Below are 18,093 nucleotides of genomic sequence, written 5' to 3' on the forward strand. Positions count from 1 at the left end.
TAGATTAAAAGTTGCTTCCAGTGACTTTTTTTTTATTTTTTCAATTGATTTAATATTAATAAATTTCAATCAAATTTTGGTCAATTTGACCAGCACAATATCAAAGGTGACAGCTAAAATGGGACGGAGGGAATATATTATAAGCCAACGTCACTTATTTAAAAATTTAAACGTAACACACTAACACAAAATGAATTGACAAAAAAAAGATGTATAAGTTTTGATTTTTAATACACGAATCATAAAATGAAAAAATTTGACACAACGCGATTCGCACTTCAGTTCAAACGAGCACACATAACATGCGCAAGCTCGTGCCATCGTTAGAAGATCCAAATCAAGGCATTATAAATGCCACCAGGCCTCCGGTACACAGTACAAGCATGAACATGCTCTGTTCCCTTTATATATCACATCCCAAAATCTCTATAAATACACACACATGACACATTAAAACCATTATTATTACATTCTGTGCATCATATTTTAATGATGTTAAGCTTAACTACTTATCACCAACAACATTCTCACACAATCTAAACCATGCCCCACTCAACCATGTTACAACATTGTAACGCTACTCCTCCCCGGCGCCACCCCAAAGTCCTCGTCATTCTCGGCGCTACTGGCGCCGGGAAGTCGAAATTGTCGGTTGACATGGCTTCCACTTTTTTCCCGAACTCCGAGATTATTAACTCGGATAAAATTCAGCTTTATCGCGGTTTAGATATTACTACGAATAAAATGACATTGTCTCAGCAACTCGGCGTCACTCACCACCTCCTCGGCCAACTCGACCCGGTCAACTCAGTGTCCCCGTCCGAGTTCCGCTCCCTCGGGTCCGCTATTATCGCCGACATTTTCGCGCGCCGCCGTTTGCCGATCATTGTGGGCGGGTCGAACTCGCTCATCTACGCTCTTCTGGTGAAACGGTTCGACCCGGATTGTGACGTGTTCAACGGGTCGAAACCCGACCCGGTATCCTCGGAGCTCCGGTACAACTGCTGCTTCATCTGGGTCGACGTATTCCTCCCCGTCCTAAACGAGTACCTCAACAAACGAGTCGACTCAATGCTTAACTCGGGCATGCTGGACGAGCTCGACGAATTTTTCGCCTCCCCCGAGTTCGACTCAGTGAGTGAGACCGGGCTCAAGAAAGCCATAGGAGTCCCCGAGTTCAAAAAATACCTAACTAATGATTGCACAAATTTCGAGGAGGATCTGTACGAGGAGGCAGTTAGGAATGTGAAGGAGAACACGTGTCAGCTAGCCAAGAGACAGATGGGAAAGATCCAACGGCTGAGAGAAGGCAAGTGGGACCTACGGAGAATAGATGCAACGGCGGCGTTTAAAGCGGCGATGGGATTAGATGGCGAAAAAGCCGCGAGAATATGGGAGAGGCAAGTAGTGGAAACAAGCGTGAAGATTGTGAATCGGTTTTTGAAAGATGAGTAGGTCTTGCACCTGTTTTTTACGTTTTCCTTCCTTGTTTGTTGCATCGATTTTGATCTTTTCGGATATCTACAAAAGAGTAATATTACGTCCCTCTCAGTTTTTTATGAATTTTTAAAATTATTTGGTTCACATTTGAAAATATGTATATAATAAAATCTTCTAACTTATTTTAAATTAGTTTATAAATAAATATGTACTCCCTCTGTCCACTCAATTGTTTACATTGGCGGGTGGGGACTTCGCACGCATTCTAATACTCTCATAAAGTATAGCTTGATATATTATTTTGAACTTTTTTTTTGAATAAAAATTTAGTATTTAAATTTTTATAAAAAAAGAAAATTTTTAAAATTAAGTTATTGAATTATGTTTTATATGCGTCTTAAAATGTGTGTCGAGCAGTGTAGAAAAACTGTAAATATATGAGGGGGAGGGGGGGGGCGAGGGAGATTTAATATTTAATAAGAAAAAATAATGAAAATTATATTTTATGAGAATAATGTCAAGTATGGTCGCTAATTTTTCGTTTCACACAAGTATTTTGGATAAACATATTATGATAAGCAACTGTAACAATATATCAGATAAAATATTAAGTTAATCTTCTGGTTATCTTTTGTCTCTCACAAGATGATTCTCTTTCATATATATTAATGTTGATATAAATTATTTATTGAAAAAACAAGTAACAAAGTCTCCAACAAAAAGTTTGGAGGATAATAAAACATTTTGGAGTAATCGATTAAACAAGGTCATCACATCTCTCCTGTAACTTCAATTTGAAAGCTTCGATAATATTTCCCACTTCAAGCAGATTAATTTCCGAGCTTTTCATATCAGTAACTGTGAGCAGAGAATTTGTTTCTATTTGGACATTTGATGATCTAAAGCTTCAACCTAATGCAGCACTTCCAAAACCCCACGAGCCTCAGCATCAGACAGAGATACTGTACCTGCAACTTTCATCACCTGTCCTTGGAGGAACGATCCTGAGCTATCACGTATAAGCATTTCTACTGCAAATATCACAGAAAGAGCCCTCGGTATTTAAGTTAAGGCCTTTACGTAGAAGAGCATCACAAATAGGGAGATTGTTTCGATCCAAACGCCAGAGAAAATTTTGAGCCTTAAATTTGAGTAGGCCTATTTATAATCGAAATAGAATAAACAGATGGTGTCAGGTGGATATACCTTAAATTTACGAAAATCGAATAGGGTTTCTCAAACCAAATCAAAATCGAATTAGGATACGATTGGCAGGGCAGATCGGTATAAATATAAGGCGAGTCATTGGCAAGCTGCAACAATCTTAAAACATAAGCAAGACTTCATTCTTCTTCGTTATCAATCCGTCCTATTTTTGTTCTCTTCTACAGTTTGATTGAATTTTTTTTTGTATGAGGCTTGAGTCGGCAGACTATAAGCATAACATGGTGATGGAATATCCAGTAGAAGCAGAGTCCCTGAGAAAACTGTGTTATAAGTCCATGAAGAGAGGCCTTGATTTCTTCTCTTCTCCTTGTCATGATTCCTATGCAACAACTGATCCTGTTAGCAAGAAAACACGTATGAGTCATAAGTTGCCCACTTTTCAGGACGCAGCTGGTAGCCGAACCAGACTGGATCATTCTCAAACACTTCCACATGATTCTACGACAACTCTTGCTCTCTCTGTTCCGCAAAACCCTCTGCCCAAGAAAAAAGGATTTCAACCAAACAGCCTTGCGGATGAGGCTGGATTCGCTGGAAAAAGCGGAGAAATATTAAGTTCTGATCAGGCTTCATGTAACAAATTCTATTCTGACACAAGGAAGAGCCTGGTAAAACATCCTGTGTGGAAAACCTACAGGGTTCTGAGTAATCATCTGGGATGGGTGAGATCGGTTGCTTTTGATCCAAGTAATGAATGGTTCTGTACAGGATCTGCGGATCGTACTATTAAGATATGGGACTTGGCTAGTGGAAAGTTGCAGCACACACTTACGGGACATATTGGACAAGTCCGAAGCCTTGCTGTGAGCAACAGACACACGTACTTGTTCTCTGGTGGCGACGATAAACAAGTTAAGTGCTGGGACTTGGAACAGAACAAAGTGATCCGGTCTTATCATGGTCATCTGAGTGGTGTTTATTGTATGGCCCTTCATCCCACAATTGATGTTTTGGTCACTGGAGGCCGTGATTCGGTGTGTCGTGTGTGGGACGTGCGGAGCAAGGTACAAATACATGTACTTTCGGGGCACGATAGCACAGTTTGTTCAGTTTTTACTCGGTCTACAGATCCACAAGTTGTCACGGGCTCCCATGATGCCACTATAAAGTTTTGGGACCTTCGATATGGGAAAACAATGACAACGCTAACGCACCATAAAAAGTCTGTACGAGCCATGGTTCCGCATCCAGTGGAGGATAATTTTGCATCTGCCTCACCTGACAGCATCAAGAAATTCAATCTTCCAGGAGGGGTGTTTATGCATAATATGACTTCAAGGCAGAACACAATAATCAACGCAATGGCCGTGAATAGGGACGGTTTGATGGTCACTGGAGGAGATGATGGAAGTCTCTGGTTTTGGGACTGGAAGACTAGCCATAACTTTCAACAAAGCAAGTCAAAAGTTCAGCCCGGTTCCCTGGACTGCGAAGCTGCAATATATGCTGCCTCATTTGATGTCACGGGTTCAAGACTGGTGACGTGTGAAGCTGATAAGACGGTAAAGATTTGGAAAGAGGAGACAATGTAATCACTACTTAGATGATACTCAAAGATGTACTTTAAATATATGTAAGACTTTAGTATCAAAATTCATTCCAGTGTCTGTTTCAACATTCTGATTGTGTAAATGCACCCTGTTTCACTTCAAAGGAGGCATTTTATTAATAATTAGGTGAACCTCTATCAAATTCCAAGGAATTCTTAGTATTTTAATTGTCATGTTAATGAGAAAATCCTTTGCCTTCCCTTGATGGCTTCATTACCAAATGTTTTGTCTTGGAGAACATAACCAGAAGATTAGCTTGCTTTAAAAACCGCAGCCTAGGCGCAGAAGATCAACCATAACTACTGATACAATTACAATGCTCAGTCCTAGATAAAACTCAGTGTTTAATATTTAGTACCAGTATAATAGATAAGCCTAAATTCAACTTGAATCATGCAAGAACAAGCACACGTAATGCCTACGAAAGTGATTCCATCTGGTTATACTCCAGCATTCTTCATCTAATCAGAAAGATGTGAAGGCATCAAGATCCATCAATCACCCTGTTCTAAGATACTAAATTATCTCTTATACTAATTTGTGGAGCACAGCAACTGCACTCGATCTCCATCATACGACATCATGCAAGAACAGTCTAAAACTAACCCCGAACACTGATTCCACTGACAGGAATCTATGTGTCAAAAGCATATATGTAGTAGTCATGCAGACGAATCAATACTAATGTTTCTATGAACAGTACTACCTAACAGATTTCTAAGAAAAAAAATCTAAACGTGAAAATATAGTTTATCAGTAAATCAACTGCAGTTCAGGAAGATGCAAGGGGATCACAAATGCAACACATACATATATTCCTAACAGATTAACTAACACCGTGCCTATAAAGAAACCATTTCACAGCTATTTTAGAGTAGCGAAACCAAACAATTCTTTAATTTGCGTAAATGATTTCTAGCACCAACAAGATAAAGGACGAGTAAGCCAAACCAAATGGTGACTTTACATTAAAATTCAAGAAACCTCTCATTTACATTTTAAGCCTAGAAAATCACCATTAAAACTTCAAGAAAGCTCCAGATTTACATTTTTAGCCCAAGAACCGCTACCAAAATTCAACCATTAATATTCAAGAAAACTCCCAAATTACATTTTAAGCCTACCCATCAAAATCTTAAGAAACTCCGAATATAAATTTATAGCCTCAAGAACCGCCCATCAAAAATCAAGAATCTATTAAGTTAACATCAGCAAAGATCTATTTATTAATCCATGTACCTATTAAATTTTCTTGTACTCAATGTCAATCTCAACTTCATCCTGTTCTTGCACCAGTGCAACATCTCCTTCTTGATTATCAACATCATCACCTTCGGCAGCATCATCATCATCTTCATCATCTTCTTGAACATCGCAACTTGCCACCATTTTCTTGTTCTTGAAAGCAAGATCATACAGCCTCTGAAACTCCAGTGAGCCCTTACCATCTTCATCGTCGTCGTCATCAACCTCCTCTTGTGGATGTACAATATCATTCCTTTCATGATGGTTCATCTCAAGATTCATGACATAAGGATTCACAGCATTTTCATCAAAATCTCGAACCTCAAACAAAGAGTGAACATCGACAAACTCAACTTTACCGAATCCTTCAGCCCCCAAAGCATCATCTTCGTCCTCTTTTCTTTCATTTTCATCATCATCATCACCTGCATACAATTCTTGCAGCAATGTCAGAGAACCCTTGCCTTCTTCCATTTCCAGAACTCTAGTCCTTTACTTGATTTTGTAAAGTACAAACTCGATAGTACTAGACACGTGTCTTAACCAGTTCTTTGATTTGGACCCCTCTGCTTAGTTGTAAGAGTTTAAATAAGACCAAACTTAAATAAGAATAGCCACGTGTCTTTATTCAAGCACACGAGGCTTACATGGCCTTATTAGCTCTATATGTTTATTTGAATTTTTTTTTTAAATACCTATTTAGCTTTTTTTTAATAGAATAGATTGAAAGTTAATCGTGTTTCAATTATAAATTATAAAGTTCCAGCAATCATCAATATACTTATATAAAGGAGAAGCGAGGGGCGTGTAGGTGGCGCCTCTCACATCGCTCCGTTCTATTTTTCTAATTTTCTGGAATTTTTGGATGAAAAATATCAAAAAATTAGAACTACCTTTTTTAGTTTCGGGTATATTATAAGCAAATTTCAGAATCTGATTTTGTTATAGATTATTTATGGAATAAAGTAGCTTGAAAGTTTTAATCTGATTTTGTTTCAGATTATTTAATTATAGGAAAGACAGATTATTTATGGAATATAATAGCTTGAAAATTTTAATCTGATTTTGTTCAGATTATTTAATTATGAGAAAGAGTAGCAAACAAGTCTCTCTGCACCTATAAATACCCGTATAGATCGTAGGGTTTTGGATCATCTAAACACAACCTCCTCTCTTAATATCACAAACCTACCTGATAGTTCTCTTACTCGATTTTTAAAGGAGAAGCGAGGGGCGTGTAGGTGGCGCCTCTCACATCGCTTCGTTCTATTTTTCTATTTTTCTGAAATTTTTGGATGAAAAATATCAAAAATTAGAAATACCTTTCTCTTGCTCGATTTTTAACTCGGAGGTGTCGTTCTTCTGCAACGATAAGTGAAGACTCTTTATACGGTAATGGTTGTTGCAAGCAAATGTAGTTATAGACCGTTATATTGGAGTCGACAAATCCAAACACGATAAAAGAATATAGTCTTGACATGATATTGATGGTTGATGTCAATAAATTAACTATTAGTGATGTATGTTTGTTGGTTATTCTTTTATAATATTTGTTTTGTTCATCGGACATGTTTGTTGTTGTTAATTTTTATATCATTTACTTTGTATACATGAAAAAATTATTCATGCATTATCTGTTTGCTTCGTTCAAGCAACTTTTAAGAGGGTAGTTATATTTAAGTTAGATGTTTTTGTGCACAATCAATCCAAAAAAATTGGCGGAAGGTGACAATGTAAGAATATGATTACTTTTCAAAAAAAAAATTTAAGATTTATCATGCTTTAAATTGTTAATTACGTGTATAAATTTATTTTTATTTTTTCACCATGAATTATAGTCCAATTTTGCAATTTTATATATTAGTATTGGTATTACATTAAAAATTTTATAATATAATTTTATTTTATTCTACAAATCTTAACTTTAAAACATTAATATACTTTTTATACACAGCCATAAAATTATTTTATTCTACAAATATTAATATTGAATCATTAATATAATTTTTATAGACCGCCGCAACGCGCGGCTTCTCGACTAGTCTTTACTTAAAATCAAATTTTCTGATTGGTTAACGGGTGATCCTAGTAAATTCATGTATTATAATAGAAGTTTATTCTCAAGAATGAAAAAATTATGAATACTATTAAATTAAAAGAATAATTACTTTAATAAAAAAAATAACGCTTTAAACCTATTTGACCTGCTAAAAAGAAGGAAAATTAGTAGGCTTATTGAATTAATAGACCTATTTATAATCGAAATAGGATAAATAAATTAATGGTGTCATAATATGCCTTTAAATTTGCGAAAATTCAATAGGGTTTCCGAATCCGAATCAAAATCATTATGATATGATAGGATAGGCGGCAGATCGCCATTGTGGATAAATAGAACGAGGGTCATTGGCAAGCTGCAACAATTTTAAAACCTAATCAAGACTTCATTCTTCTTTGTTATCAATCCCTACTATTTTTGTTCTCTCTATTCTTTTGTATGAGGCTTGAGTCGGCAGATTTACCAGAGTATAAGCATAACATGGTGATGGAATCTCCAGTAGAAGCAGAGTCCCTGAGAAAACTGTGTTATAAATCCATCAAGAGAGGCCTTGATTTCTTCTCTTCTCCTTGTCATGATTCCTATGCAACTGATCCTGTTAGCAAAAAAACACGTACGAGTCATAAGCTGCCCACTTTTCATGATCATACGCAAACACTTCGAGATGATTCTACGACAACTCTTGCTCTCTCTGTTCCGCGAAACCCTCTGCCCAAGAAAGAAGGATTTCAACCAAACAGCCTCGGGGATGAGGCTGGATTTGCTGGAAAAAGCGGAGAAATATTAAATTCTGATCATGCTTCATGTAACAAATTCTCTTCTGACACAAGGAAGAGTCTCGTAAAACCTCCTGTGTGGAAAGCGTACAGGGTTTTGAGTAATCATCTGGGATGGGTGAGATCGGTTGCTTTTAGTCCAAGTAATGAATGGTTCTGTACAGGCTCTGCTGATCGTACGATTAAGATATGGGACTTGGCAAGCGGAAAGTTGCAGCACACACTTACGGGACATATTGGACAAGTCCGAAGCCTCGCTGTGAGCAACAGACACACGTACTTGTTCTCTGGTGGCGACGATAAACAAGTTAAGTGCTGGGACTTGGAACAGAACAAAGTCATCCGGTCTTTTCATGGTCATCTGAGTGGTGTTTATTGTATGGCTCTTCATCCCACAATTGATGTTTTGGTCACTGGAGGCCGTGATTCGGTGTGTCGTGTGTGGGACGTGCGGAGCAAGGTACAAATACATGCACTTTCGGGGCATGAGGACACAGTTTGTTCTGTTTTTACTCGGTCTACAGATCCACAAGTTGTCACGGGCTCCCGTGATGCCACTATAAAGTTTTGGGACCTTCGATACGGGAACACAATGACAACGCTAACACACCATAAAAAGTCTGTACGAGCCATGGTTCCGCATCCAGTTGAGGATAATTTTGCATCTGCCTCACCTGACAGCATCAAGAAATTTAATCTTCCGAGAGGGGTGTTTATGCATAACATGACTTCAAGGCACAACACAATAATCAACGCAATGGCAGTGAATAGGGACGGTTTGATGGTCACTGGAGGTGATGATGGAAGTCTCTGGTTTTGGGACTGGAAGACTGGCCAAAACTTGCAGCAAATCAAGTCAAAAGTTCAGCCTGGTTCCCTGGACTGCGAAGCTGGAATATATGCTGCCTCATTTGATGTCACGGGTTCAAGACTGGTGACATGTGAAGCTGATAAGACGGTAAAGATTTGGAAAGCGGAGACAATGTAATCACTATTTAGATGATAAAGATGTACTTTAAATATATGTAAGACTATAGTATCAAATTTCATTCCAATGTCTGTTTCAACTTTCTCATTTTGGTATCACTTGAACAGAGGCATTTATTTAATAACTAGGTGAACCTCTATCAAATTCAAATGAATACTGAGCATTATAATTGTCATGTTCATTAGAGAATCCTTTGCCTTCCCTTCATGACTTCATAGGTTTCATTGCCAAACGTTTTGTCTTGGAGAACATAACCAGAAGATTTAGTATTTATCCAGTCAAGTAGTGAAATATCAGAAGTCTGCTATTCTCTTTAGCTCAAAAGTTTCGACGGGACAAGTAGAGTGAGATTAAAAAAGTTCTTGATTGACACCATCAAGTATCTTGGTCTGCCATCTCTAATTGGCAAATCTAAATATTCAGTTTTTAGTTATTCAAAGGACAAGGTTTGGTCAAAAATTACTAGTTGGAATACCAAAATTATATCTAGAGCAGGGAAAGTTTACTTTAAGCTGGCAGAGGGATCGAGTTACACATAGTGTGGTATATGGGAAGCTAAAAAAAACATGAAAATAAGCTTAAGATGGGTAGTAGGTGATGGTAAATCAATAAATAGTTTACTCTGCCAGATGGCTGTGAGGGAAGGCCAATTTCTGTGTTGATCAAGAAACTAATGAAAACTTTAGAAAAGAAGGAAGGGTCTGTGAATTTTTAATGAGGTGTAGAAAGGTTGGGATGGAACCAAAATCAGAAATACATTCAACAACATGCATGCTGAAGTCATTTTAGCAGTTCATTCTAGCAATGGATAGTACTCTGTGAAATCGGGCTACCATCGCTAGCACTCACATCATATGGGGATGTAACTCTGCAACAATCAGATGGGTGGGGATAGATTTGGCACCTTTGTATTTCTCACAAGATCATAATTCTTCTCTGGACACTATGTCAAAACAGTGTTCCTGTTCGGAACCTTCTATGAGATAGAGGCACTCATGTTGTTATAACTTGTGTGATGTGTGTAGGAGAAATGGAGCACTTATTGCATCTGTTTTTTGATTGTAAATTTCCTAATTCGTCCTGGCAAAGAATGGGTATATCTTATGATATGAAGGAGGTTGAAACTTGAAAGTGCTCCAGAGTGACTTCTGGATAACTTCAACACAGAGCCAAGTGATAACATAATCAAAATACCAACGTGATTTTGGGATTGTAGTGGATATTGGGCAAGAAACCAAGGTGTTTCGGAAGGGAAGGTGATATCTCCTGAGATTGTTATGGCGTGGAGCTCTAAACAAGCAACGGAATGGAGGGAAGCTCAAAAATGAAAGAATATTATCCCTAAGCAGTTGTAGAGAACTACTATGCAGCATGCTACCAGATGGGTGGCTCCTGACATTGGAACTTTGAATACCTCACGATTTTAATGGATTTCAAACAATTTCAATCGAATACCCCAGGATTTTATGAATGAAAAAAAATGTTTTAAAATCCCAATTCAATACACCCCGGTAAATGTTGATGCCTCGGTTTTTGAGGGTGCACACTCATTCTCTGTTCGAATGGTACTGAAAATCCAACAAGATCTGTTTGTTCACGGTAAAACAATGAGATTTGTAGGGGGATTACGGTGCTTGAGGCCGAACTGATAGGCATTTTAGAAGCTTTGATGTGGTCTACTGAATTTCAAGAGCAAGTCATTGTTTTGATGTCTGGACTGGCCCTGCTTCTGTCTTGCTGCCTTATATATTGACAGCAGAACTTATATATTGAAACTTTTTTATATTTATAAATTATCGAGTATTAAAATTATTAGTATGATAATAAATTGTAAGAAATATTTTATATAAGTGTTATAAATCAAATTTCAAAAATAAATAAAGAGATTAGAATTTTCGAGTTTTATTTATAAATCAGACATATAAATTCTTAATAAATTGCTTCTAACCTAATAACCTGACCAAACTTAACTTGCTGAACAAAAGTGGACAAAAGCAAAAGTGGACAAAGCCAAAATTTGAGTAATATAAAATAAACGAATATTGTCAGACTATCCCTGAATATTTGCAAGACCCGTATTATATTGTTATTGCGGTGTGGTTACTGGTTAGGATCTGAATAATCGGCCAATTATTGTTTGATAAAGATTGAACACAAATTAAGTGCTTACAGCCTATCTCTCTCAGTGCTTAATCAACCCCCTCCCACCAAATCTGGTACAACCACCATTTTGCTCTGTTGTTCCTAGTCTCCTACCACATTACTCATTCAAGCTACCACAAACACTACCGTATTTGTTTTTAATTATTGAACTCTAGCTATAAGTTATTGTTCCACTTATCTTTCATTTAAAAAAATGTTTATTATTTAGCAGCGAAGACTTAATTATAAGTCAAAATTAATTCTTAACTTGTATATTTGGGAAAAAAATTTATTCACAACCTATCAGATATAAGATTATTAATATAATAATAATATATTATAAATGTTATTAAAGAGATTTTTATAAAATCAAATCTCAAATATTACAATAAATGATTAAAAAATTTCTAGTATTTTCAACTTTTCATATTCGTATTTATAAGTCGGAAGTTCATTAATAAATTTTTATACCATAAATAAATGTATAAATTGAATTCTTAAACCCAGCCAAAACATCACCGTATCTCTGAGGAGTCTTTTATATAAAATTCATTCATAGATAATCTCGCAGACGTATAAAGGAGCAAGTCCACATAAAATTTTAGTGTTTCTATATTAATTAGAGAACTATCGCACTCTTAATCCTCACATAAAATAATATGAAAAATAACTGCATTGGTTTCTCAGAAATTACATATTTACGTGTGCCACAAAGTTACTCATTGTCTATGTGAATTTACCAAGTAACGTGATTCAACTATTACTCATGTACACAATCTTGCAACTTAAATTTCCTTCCATTGTCCATCGGATATCCTATACGACTTTGAATATCCATTTCAAATACACCGAAATCATAATTTCATAATAGTATTTTCCATTAATTATAAAGTGAAAATTGAAATTATCCGATGAAGACACCGTTTAGCGATTAATCACATAATCAAAGATTAATCAAAATAATTAATTGGGACATTAATTAGATATATTAAATTATTTAGTATTATATTTAATTTAGTAAATCCATTATACTAGTTTTTAAAAATTATTTTGTAATTAATCAAATTTAAAAAATAAAATCATATTTTAACAATTAATCGGTCAAATTCAGATGACGATTTTTAGAATTACATTACTTTTAAAAGAATTATATAAAAAGTTGCAGTCCATTTTTTTACTATTTTGGCTAAGCACCATAAAAACCAAATTCCAACATATTTTTTTTTTGACATATTCGAGCGCATATGTTATTAAATCCATTTTTACGGGAAAACCTAAATAATTTATTCATTAATTTAAGAATGATATATACAAAAGAATGGCAATCCTGTCCACATAATTCCAGGCTTCCAGCATCACAATTCTCTTTTGACAACATTTTTGCACACACTGTTTCATCACTGTGTGCGTTACAAACAACACCGTCTACAAATTTTACACTCTTTCCCTAATTTACAATAACGGCGTCAGCGTCCCACCACGTCTCCACATCACTCTCCGTCAAATTATTTAACGGCGACGTAACGTTTCTTAATCCCCTTCTTCTCAACTCGCCGCCGGCAATCGGGCCCCACTTCACCACCGGAATATCATTAGAAATTCTCCGATCATATGCACCCAAGACAAGTCTATCATGGTCACTCATATCCGCCACATAAACAACCGCCGGCAAAGATTTTCCGGCCGCCGGAATATTCCGCTTCCCCGCGAAAAATTCGCTGATTTTCAAATCTCCGTCCAAAGCCCACGTGGGATTCTCACTCTCCGAGGAATCCTGGAAGTCCAAATTCAGACCAAAGCTATCCCACAGCTTAACAACACTGTTCCCCGCGGAAAAGTCGGACCACGAGAAACAATCTCGCCGGAGCTCCGGCTCATCGCCGCCATCCACCGAATCATCATCACCACTTTCATCATCATCAGAAGGCGTCGACGAGAGGTCGACGTCATCTTCGTCGTCGGAGAAGTCAAAATCATCGTCGAAGCACTGCAGAAGCTGCTTAGAAGAGGAGCGTTTGATCGATCTGACCCTGATGATAATATGCTTGATTCTGGTGGAAATGCTTGTGAAAGTAGCGATTAGAGCTAGAATCAAAGCCCCCCATTTCCAGAGGCTGTTGTATACTTGAGGTACTCGAACAACTGGTGACACGAAATCGCTTATCACATGCAGCTTTGTTAACTCCATTGTGTGTGTTTCTGTGTTAATGTGTTTGTGTGTGTTTTGTTGTGTGTTGTGTAGAGAGAGAAGAGAGTAGAAGAAGATGAGAGAGATATTGGAGGAGAGGATAGGAGGTGATGGTTTAGGTTTTATAGAGTTTCGTCTTCGACGGAGTTCTATGAAATTTCGAGAATATTTGATGAATTATTATTTTTTGTGAGAATTTAATAATAACAAATTATTAATTCTAATTTCTAGGGACTTGGTATTTTTGTTTATACTAATATTTTAAGTTTGCATAATCAGAGCTGTTTATTCATATATAATTTTAACCATTCTCAACCGTAAAAAAATTATTTTAAGGATAGTAAATACATATTATAAATAAACAAATATAGAAATCATGAAGAAAAATCACATTCAAAAAGTTTTATTCACGTCTATAGTTTTAATTGATCGACTATATTTGTCAAAATTCAAATTGTGTGAAAATTTCACACGATTTGTTATTTTATTCAGATTATATTCAATATTAAATATTAAAATATATTATTTTTAAATATAATCATCATTTTTATCGGTATGTACAATATCTAAAAATTTAAATAAATTTTAAAAATAAATATTTTTATTCATTTAAATTAATTTCATCGGAGATACTCTAATATTTTAAATTAATTTTAAAATTAATGGTTTGGGTATGAGACAACACGGATCAATTTTGGGCTGCAGATAATTGTTTTAATCATTAATGATAACAAAAGGCCTTTTTGATTATTTTGGATGTGAAGTGGCCGATTGTGAATGGATGGATAGACAGAAGAAAACAGTACACGTCAGAAAAGGCGTAAAAAGAGATCAGAATGAATGAGTAGGAGTCTAGGAGGTTTCAAGATGTAACTTGCAGTGTCATATGTGAGTCAGGCACTAACTTAATAAGAACCACATCTTACAATATGTGGTAGGTTGGTGCGCCTCAGGCGTTTCAATTTTTTAACAGTTGACACGTGGGGAAAGTTATGAGTAGTTATGTTGGAGTATTGTCGTCCTCATGTACGATAAAAATAAAATTAAAAACAAATATTGTCTTTGATATTGAAAATAAAATTTTTTGGAAAAAAATAAAACCAGGGATCATATACAAGAGCTGTGTGGGCAAACTTAAAAGAAGTAATTTTTTATTTTAATTAGAGAAGTGGAGCAGGAGTGAAAAGTAAATAAGCTGATAAAGTTTTTGAAAAGGAAGCAGAAGAGTAAATCCAGTATTCTCAGCTCCTTAAAAGTGCTTCTACTTCTTTATACAAACGGGTCAAAAAAAACAGAAGCCAGAAATAAAAACAATAAAAACAAACAGGCTCATAATATTAGAAGTTGTTCCAAACAAACAGGCTCATAATATTAGAAGTTGTTCCAAAACGATTATGAAAATAATAAAAATAAAAACAAACAGGCTCATAATATTAGAAGTTGTTCCAAAACGATTATGAAAATAATAGATAACTAGAATAAATGTCAAGCCATACGATGGATTAGTATGAAAATTTTCGAGAGATCTCAAAAAAATAAATCCATACCTGCCCTTTTTCTTAAAAGTGCAAATATACAACTACATTTCATAGGTTGTGATAAGCCAAGCGGCTTTGGCTTTAATTCTAACGTTTGTGGACGAAATGGGGTTATCCTGTTGTGTTGGGTACTTTATCAATTATTACCCATGCTTCCCAAACTAGTCCAAGCACTTAGCGTGAGGGGCAACTCATGTTACACGCACCGTTTATAATTTCTTCAAGGATAGAAATTTCGCACGACTGCGAACATGACCTTTAACCATATTATTAACACAACGTGTTGATTTCATCTACGTTGAAGATATGTGTTAATCATCTCTTACCAAATTTGAATTCGATAATTGAAGTATTGAACTGCGCCGCGTATTTATGATTTGTTGAATCTTTAATCTTGCGAGACCGTTTCTGGATATGCTAATACGCTCGTTGACTAGATAACAAATATGCTTATCAAATATTTCAATAAACATACTTATCCAAATTGCTTCTAATTTTTCAGATTCTCCTATATCATAAAAAGTGGAATTAAATTTAATGAATGGAACCGAAAAAGATTAATGGATTAGTTAGAAATTAATCAAATTAATAATCAAATAATCAGAATTTTAATCAATTCGACAAATTAAGAATTAACATTGATAAATCAAGATTAATCACCGATTTTTAGAATAAAGAATTGACCTACAATTTTGATAATGATTCTAAATTATGTAGTAGTGCGTGTTTGGTCATTTTTATGGAAAATAATGACTTGTTTTGAAAAAAATTCATATTTATATAATTTTGATGAATAAACCTACTGAAGAACATGAATTAGAATACTTAAAATTATTAATTTAACTTGTAAAATAAAAGAAAATAGAAATAACAATGCCCATTCAGGTAATTAAAGGGACAATATTCTTTGACAAAAACACTTTTCTGACAACCTATTTAAATTCGTATCACTGTTGCAAGAAACCGAATCCGAAACAACATGACTCCGCACAATATATAACATCCAGTGTTTATCAAGTTGCTGAGACAGGACAAAGAAGCAAGTGTTAAAGGTCTTGAATAAATTATAATTATCGAAAGCAAAAGAAGATGCTCCATGCAGATTATTTAATATAGTCACCTCCGCAACTAAATGAATATGTCCCAGAAGAAACACCATAGGTCTTATGTTTGTGTATTAAATGCCTCCTTTTTTTTTTCTCAACCATAAGCTCGCAGACAGGTACACATATGTATAATATGCACCGCCTCCACAGCTAAGTTGAAAGCGAAACAGCTTTTGTTTGGCCTAGACTCGAAGCCTAAATCTATATCCATATCTATTTATTTTATCGAATTCGGATTCGGATCGGGATCGGATTTTTTTTAGGCCGATCCATATCTATATCCATTAGGATCGGATCTCGGATCGGATATCCAATCCAATTACTTACTCCTTATTTATTTTTTAAAATGACTTTAACATTACTTAAAATACAAATAAAATAAGAAAATAACAATGTTAAATTTAAATTACAAAGTCAAACATGACATCCCAAAGTCTCAAAATAAATTACAAAATAAATTGTTCATTAAATAGAATTTAAAAGGATCTGCAACTATATATTCATTTCTATCTCCTGTGCTTTTATATATTTATATCTTTTTTGCTTTGCAAACTAATAACTAAAATATTTTTTGTTTAGTTAGTGATTGAGGAGATTAGTATTTACACCTAAAATATCAGTTTTTTGGACTTTCAGTAATACATTTTTATATACCTGAGCATCATAACAGCATTACTTAGTATTCAATAAAAGAGTTAAAACATATAGCCACTGGCAGAAGATTGAAGTTGGCCAATATGAAACACAGAGCTACATTTACCCAAATTTCATATACCCAAGGGCACAGTTACTACCAGTAGTCCTAAAACAAAACCAAGAATATATATATATATATATATATATATATATATATATATAGATTGATAAAAAAGCAAGGATATGGGCTCGTGTGAGTAGGAAACAAAAAATATTTATTCTAGTTCTATCATCGGCTATGGGTTCGAATCTAAGAGAAATTCTAGAGAATGTTTGCTATCCTGAAATATTTTTATCTTTTCTAACTGATAAGGAAAAAAAAAATAGGGTCAAAAGAAAATGCCATTTTGGAGTTTTACCAACAATTTGCTTGTGTAGGCGGGGATCCGGTATTTTCTGAATCCTTATGTAAGGAATTACAAAAGAAATTCTTTCAACAAAAATGTGAATTAGGAAAGATTGGTCGACGAAATATGAATCGGAGATTGCGCCTTGATATATCCCAGAACAATACATTTTTGTTACCGCGAGATATATTGGCAGCCGCGGATCATTTGATTGGAATGAAATTTGGAATGGGTACACTTGACGATATGAATCATTTGAAAAATAAACGCATTCGTTCTGTAGCAGATCTTATACAAGATCAATTAGGATTGGCTCTGGTTCGTTTAGAAAATGTGATTCGAGGAACTATAGGTGGAGCACTTAGGCATAAATTGATACCGTCTCCTCAGAATTTGGTAACTTCAACTCCATTAACAAGTACTTATGAATCTTTTTTCGGTTTACACCCATTATCTCAAGTTTTAGATCGAACTAATCCATTGACACAAATAGTTCATGGGAGAAAATTGAGTTATTTGGGCCCTGGAGGATTGACAGGGCGAACTGCTAGTTTTCGAATACGAGATATCCATCCTAGTCATTATGGGCGTATTTGCCCAATTGACACGTCTGAAGGAATAAATGTCGGACTTATTGGATCTTTAGCAATTCATGCGAAGATTGGTCGTGGAGGATCTCTAGAGAGTCCATATATATATATATATATATATATATATATATATATATAGGCTAATGATCAAATAGAAACCACTCTTAAAATAAAAACTAGAAACCAGTTTCCTTACCACTA

The 18,093-nt window shown here is 35.2% G+C and overlaps 4 protein-coding genes across 4 annotated transcripts; 3 read left to right on the plus strand and 1 right to left on the minus strand.

Annotated features, from left to right (window-relative positions):
• Positions 1 to 272: 272 nt before the first annotated feature.
• Positions 273 to 1,572, plus strand: LOC108202067 (adenylate isopentenyltransferase). Its single transcript, XM_017370443.2, has one exon. It carries the CDS (start codon positions 544 to 546, stop codon positions 1,453 to 1,455), a length of 912 nt encoding a protein of 303 aa, XP_017225932.1. The 5' UTR covers positions 273 to 543; the 3' UTR covers positions 1,456 to 1,572.
• Positions 1,573 to 2,885: 1,313 nt separating this feature from the next.
• Positions 2,886 to 4,199, plus strand: LOC108201458 (protein pleiotropic regulatory locus 1). The gene has a single exon (XM_017369738.1). It carries the CDS (start codon positions 2,886 to 2,888, stop codon positions 4,197 to 4,199), a length of 1,314 nt encoding a protein of 437 aa, XP_017225227.1.
• Positions 4,200 to 8,001: 3,802 nt separating this feature from the next.
• On the plus strand, positions 8,002 to 9,285 carry LOC108201459 (protein pleiotropic regulatory locus 1). The gene has a single exon (XM_017369739.1). The coding sequence runs from the start codon at positions 8,002 to 8,004 to the stop codon at positions 9,283 to 9,285; it is 1,284 nt and encodes a 427-aa protein (XP_017225228.1).
• Positions 9,286 to 12,874: 3,589 nt separating this feature from the next.
• On the minus strand, positions 12,875 to 13,615 carry LOC108201460 (uncharacterized). The gene has a single exon (XM_017369740.2). The coding sequence runs from the start codon at positions 13,613 to 13,615 to the stop codon at positions 12,875 to 12,877; it is 741 nt and encodes a 246-aa protein (XP_017225229.2).
• Positions 13,616 to 18,093: the final 4,478 nt, after the last annotated feature.

This window comes from Daucus carota, chromosome 9 (genome assembly GCF_001625215.2).
Source record: "Daucus carota subsp. sativus chromosome 9, DH1 v3.0, whole genome shotgun sequence".
In the NCBI taxonomy this organism is placed as follows: Eukaryota; Viridiplantae; Streptophyta; class Magnoliopsida; order Apiales; family Apiaceae; genus Daucus; species Daucus carota.